The following is a 5928-nucleotide window of genomic DNA, read 5'->3' as shown; positions in this document are numbered from 1 at the left end:
AAGATACTCACCTCTTGCTATGGTGGACATAGGTACACACCCCTATGATAGGTGGGAGGAAGCATCCCTCAATCTTGTATTCTTGAAATGGAAAAAAGATCATTCACATGTTACATCCCCACCTTTTATACCAAACCCTAGCATATCCTAGACTAAGGTATTTTGTACATGTGTATGATGATGAGCATGGGATATGCAAGCTACATTGATGCACACGTGCATGATGCATGATGTAGGAATGTGTATACCAGTAGTACACTAGGATGCTATAGGTGGACTATGCATACACAATGCATGTCCACTAGGGTAGTGCATGTGCATGTAGGTGCAATGCACAATGGTTAATGCACGAGAGTGTAGTATACAAGGGTGTAGTGCACTAAAGGTAATATGCAAGGCGCTAGTATACAATGATGTGGAATTGTCTTGAGGTTAGAGAGATGAGCTTAGTGCATTGTGGTGGGTGTACACTAGTGCACTAGTACGTGGTTTAAGTACACACAAGTGCACTATGTGGGGTTTTAGTGCACACCAAGTGCATACAAGGCAAGAGGGGAACATGTGCACATGTTCCAAGGTACTTCAGAGTGTCAATTTGTCATATGTAATGTGTGGATACAAGGTTGGTGTGCAGTGCCCCCATGCTCAGTGATGCACAGTACATAATGCGCTATAGTGTGCTCTAATGATGTGACCCGAAAATATCAAGCAATTAAAGCATTGGTGATTCAAAAAATATTCTTAATTAATCATCTTATCAAACCACCAAATGACTTAAAACAGCTGACCTCCACTCTTATAACTCTTCTCCCTTTAGAGAAGCCAATGTGTTAGGTGGCCCCCCTTTTTCTCTCCTCTTTAAGGTACAAATTTCCCAAACTAATCAATGATGACAAGCCTACATTCTTTAATGATTGAGAAGCACATTGTAATAAATATGCACCTTGTTGGTCGATGTGACAATTGCTACTCCTCTCGCCGCTTGGCAGTGGTTCCTCTTTGGGCCAGTGGTTGCTCCTCCTGAAGTGGTGGTGATGCTAGTACATTGGATGCAAAGAGTGGTGCGAGCATGAGTATGAGAAGCGGTAGGGATGAAGGCAAAGGGCGTTGGTGTAAGGGATGGGATGAGAGTGGTGATGGAGGCAATATTGTGGGGGGTATTGATGGGGTAGATAAGGGGATTAGAAAGGGATATTCAAATAAGGGGTGGGAGGTGGAGATGTTATATGACCCGAAAGAGGGGTGTAGAAGGGAGGATAGTATGAAGGCAAAGGCAGTAAACAAAAAGAATTCCCTATGCAATAGGTACATTTCACTTTCTTTCCCTTCTTGCCTTTTTATTAAAATAAAAATTATAAATAAACTAATTTTAGAAATGAAGTTAACTTATTTATTGTTCATATGGAGAACCCTCTCTTTCTCTCTAACCACCATGTGGCCCTTCACACGTAGAAGCTTGTTTTAGTTTTGCCTTTTGTTCTTCCCTTCTAGGAGAAGGCCCTTACTACACAAAAATGCCAATTCTCCCTTAATGTTTCAACATGTTCAATACATTCTATCTCCCCCCTTTTTCAACATGACATGCATGTGCTCCACCCAATCTTTTCAGTTTGTCTTACAAACATTTCATCAAAAATCAAAATCTAATAGGTCTTGGTTTGTTTTTCCTTATTGCAAGTGTGCTACTTAAGCTTCCATAACGTTTTCACATTGATGCTGTGTTCTAATAAAAATGAGACACGAAAAAACTCTATCCCATGCCACGAAAAAGTAAAATCAATGCATTTTCTTCGAAACGATAAGAGTGAAACTATCGACATGTGTTTCAGAGTGGGTACATGCACCCCTCTCCTATTCTGCCAAGCAAAGCATATAAGCAACTTTGTGGTTGAAGTATCCTCGGTTTCGACAACAGAACCAAAACCCATATGGCGCTCTAGGAGCTCAACATGGGATTGTTGGACATTCTCTCATTATTTTAAGGGGCTCACCCCTAGTCTACTGGTGCGCACAAGCACAACGAACTAACCAACCAAACAATAGATCGATTCGAGTCAAATGTACAGAGCGTACTTACCATAGTGTAGTCGTTATGTGTTGACAAGCATTGCTCCACAACCTACCTGAATTGCTCTCAAAAGAAATGGCACATCTTGGCGCACTAATACCTTTATGTTCAAAGTGTTTAGAAAGATAGCCATAGGCTGCCACCTTGGTTGACACATTCATGATGAAGAGAACATTCTCCATACTGCAGGTGATACGAAAGCTTAGAGCCCGGAGCATTAGTTCAAAAATCTCCGAACAAAGGTGATCGTATGGCTCTCAATTTCTATTCAATTTCTATATTCAGAAGAGCATTTTCTTTGTGGTAAGGTAAGATCAATGAATGTGACGATATTGAGAATTGGATCATGAATCCTTCAACTATAGAGAAAACCATACTGCCTAGGGTGAATAAGATCAGGAAGGAAAAACTTTATCCTCCTCGAAGCCAAAATGTCACACGGCTTTCTGCCTCTCGACAAACTTAAGATTCACCTTAATTAGACCGCTATTCACAGGGGCTAAGATCTCACCTGAATCCCTGAGATAGTTCTGCAGCTTACACTCGTCCTTCACGACGCTAGGCCAAACGACTCGATCTCGTAAGCCGTCCAAGCCCGGCGACTTCATCCTCAAAACTATGAATTCCAATTCCTCGAAAAAGAGCCTCGCCAATAGTAGTCTCTCTCACTCCGGACCTGTATCACTAAAGCTTAGGATATCTCTGCCCATGAAGTAAAAGGAAACACCAACTGTTGAACAACGTGAATACAAGCTCTTGAGCTTGGCAAGAGAGAACATCGCAAGCGCTAGTAGCTCGGTCTTCCGATTAGGACTAGCTTCATGTTTCCATCTCTCGTTGTGGGTACAGCAACTGTTGAAAAGCTCCTTCTCCACTTCCTCCATATCGACCTGCTACCACTTGACAGCAGTCGCATAATTCACCGCCATTCCAATCCTCGTATCCTATTCAAACCTTCCTCCCTCCACTCACTTGGTAGCACTCGCATAATTCACCGCCATTCCAATCCTCGTATCCTATTCAAACCTTCCTCCCTCCACTCACTTCTTGATCTCCTTTATCAAAGCTTCCTTTGCATTTCACTAAGAGGGTTGCATGAGCCCAGAAATGCTTCTCTGACCGATCATTTGGCTGCCTTGCTCGACCGAACCTAACTAAAGCATTACATGATAAAGAGTTATGAAATGGGCTCATATGTGGGATAAAGACACGCTTCAGGGCAACAATCTTGCCCGGTCTAATCGCTCAAGAATTTGACTTAAAGCCTTCATGAGCTTGTTTGTGTAAGGTCTATTCTGAACACAAAGTAAGAACATTAGCTAACATCACCTTTTATGAGGCATGACACATCCGCAGTAGGTACACGGTTGGCCCTTCTAGGAAACCTTACTTTGCTTGAAAGCATCGCAAGGATTGGTGCAAGAAGGATAACTATACTTTTCTGCAAGCAGTAAAAAGATGTCCCCATGACAATGGGAGAACAGGGAAACGTCGACTCAGATGCATATGGAAGACCGCTCCATCACCAAGGCTTAAACCTTTTGGCATGGACCGCTCCATCGCCAAAGATTGCAGACACTTATGTGGAAGCTTCCTGCTTTGGTATTCCCTAGCTCAAGTATGGAATGTCTTATATGAGCCACCCTTTGAAGGAAGAGGCTGTTCCTCGCTTTGGCAATATAGAGTCAGCAGTGATGTGGAGGAACATGAAACAATGGACTGAAGCAATTGGCTTCAATTGTAATATCCAGTACAGATTGGCGATTCTTCGCCAGCAAGTGGTTGTGCACAAGGCTGATATATTAATCTGATATATATTTCTTTCGCATTAAAGAGCTATGCTTTTGGACGTGAAATAAACCGCTGTCCCCAGGTCCCAATCCCACTCGAGTTATGGTTTAGACTCAAAATACGAGAACTAAACCACTCCCTAAATCCCCCATTTCCTCGAGTTGGCACATTACATCACGTGTTCAACCGTATCAGTTCCAAGCCCAGCCTACCACTCTCACACGAATCACACGACCGTGGCTTTCCAATGATCACGATGACGAAACTACTTGAAAAACCAAGAGGCATTGACTTACGCCTCAGAAGCAGAGAAGTTAGACAAATTAAGCACTCCCATTAAGGCTGAATTCACCCCTTTTCACGTACAATTTTACAAATCGACTAAATTTTGGGCAACAAAATCTTACAACATATTGCTATGATATACAGAAGGAAAATGTCGATAGGCGGAATACATCTAAATGGAGTGAAGTGTTCACGAGTCCAAGGCACAGACTATGCTTAGGATCATCATCCTCATCATCATCAACCATACAGATCCTACTTAACTAGGCAGAAAAGCCTGATTTACAGGATTGGGAAGGGGCGACAAAAGAAATAATGTAAGTGAAGGGAAATTCTGATGAGACCAAAGCACAGACTCCATCCTGAATGCTTCTTACTGTCATCAACATCATCATCACCATCATCATCATCGTGGTCATATTTATCAGCAACATTGTCTCCTTCTGCTCTATGATTCGCTAACCAGGCCATTGACCACAGTAGAAGCCACCAGGACTGCCACAACCTCAGTCCCAGCCACAGCGCCTGCTTGATACAATGGTGGCAGGCTCGTGCCACTGCCTGCGCCACTGCTCACGCTCGGGACTGCGCTCTCCACCCTCTTCACTGCAGCCGCGACCTCCTTCTCGCCCTCCACCACCAGCTGTTCGCCCTCCTTCACCAGGTCCTTCACCTCCTGTATAACCTCCTTCTCAGCCTGCTCCACGCGCTTCCGGATGCCAAACAGTGGGATGTCCTTCGCGAGGGCGGGCCGCACCGGGCCGGCGAGGAGGGAGAGACCAAAGAGGGGCAGGGCCAGGCGCCGCGAGAACCCTAATTGTTGGGGAGGCGACGGCGACGGCGACGGCAAGGCTGTGGGCGGGAGCGGTCGGGAGCCTGTGATCGGCGCCGCCGCAGCCGCGCCACATTTCTCCGTGGGAGCGACAGCCATCGATGTGGCTAGTGAGGAGGAGGCTGTCATTGACGGCATGGCAGCGCCAGACGCATGCACAGGGAGAGAGAGAGAGAGAGAACCAACTTGCCCTCTCACTGTGAATGAAAGAACAAGGAATGAACAAGGAATGATGCTGCCTTGTATGAAGATGCCTACAATCCTCGAAGGTTTTTCTCCCTCTTCAGCATGTGGCTCACAATCGCGCAGGACCTTCCAAGGGCCCACACACCTTACCTCTAGGTAGGAGTACTTGCGATGAGGGTAGGGTCATGTCACACCGCATGTTTGCATGGCCGCATTTAGACCCCAACGGCTCGTGGTTGCGATTTAACAATCTTCCATTGAAATTTATTTTTTCATGTGAGTTTTATAAATATTTTTAAATGGTCAAACTACTATATCATATGGAGGTCATAGAAAAAATATTGGGGCATTTTGATATTTTTATCGAGTAGCCTTAGTTATAAATAAAAGGTTCAAAAAAGAGCAACAATGAGGGGGCCAATAAAGTGATACCCAAAGGATGCATTGTTTCAAGGTTTTACAAAATCTAAAATATGAAAAAATACATGGTTCAATTATTTCACTCATTTGTGATTTTAAAAACTGTCTATAGTAATGTTAAGTAGCTTTAACAACCGCCTTTTTTTTTTGCAAATTTATCACTCGATTGCGATGGGGTGCCTGTTCCTTTTGGGGCGTGCCACTTTATTTACCCCTTCACCCTAGTGTGGGGTGGAGTGTTTCCATAACCTCTACCTTCTAGCACTACAACTACCAAAATGTAGGGTGCTAATACAATGCCAGCAAATGACTATGTGTTAAAAGGCTACATGGTCTCTCCATTAAC

General features: G+C 44.1%; 1 protein-coding gene across 1 annotated transcript; it reads right to left on the bottom strand.

Annotated features, from left to right (window-relative positions):
* Positions 1-4245: 4245 nt before the first annotated feature.
* YCF37 (homolog of Synechocystis YCF37) lies at positions 4246-5218 on the bottom strand. The gene has a single exon (XM_087690043.1). It carries the CDS (start codon positions 5112-5114, stop codon positions 4593-4595), a length of 522 nt encoding a protein of 173 aa, XP_087546169.1. The 5' UTR covers positions 5115-5218; the 3' UTR covers positions 4246-4592.
* Positions 5219-5928: the final 710 nt, after the last annotated feature.

This window comes from Lygodium microphyllum, chromosome 12, assembly GCF_053477565.2.
Source record: "Lygodium microphyllum isolate KBCC chromosome 12, Lygodium_microphyllum_v1.1.10, whole genome shotgun sequence".
Taxonomy (NCBI): Eukaryota; Viridiplantae; Streptophyta; class Polypodiopsida; order Schizaeales; family Lygodiaceae; genus Lygodium; species Lygodium microphyllum.
The sequence above is the reverse complement of the archived record's forward strand: the minus strand, read 5'-3'. Positions and strand labels throughout refer to the sequence as shown.

Excerpts from the sequence above, each read along its gene's own strand:
- YCF37 (XM_087690043.1), bottom strand. The coding sequence starts at position 5,114 with ATGCCGTCAATGACAGCCTCCTCCTCACTAGCCACATCGATGGCTGTC.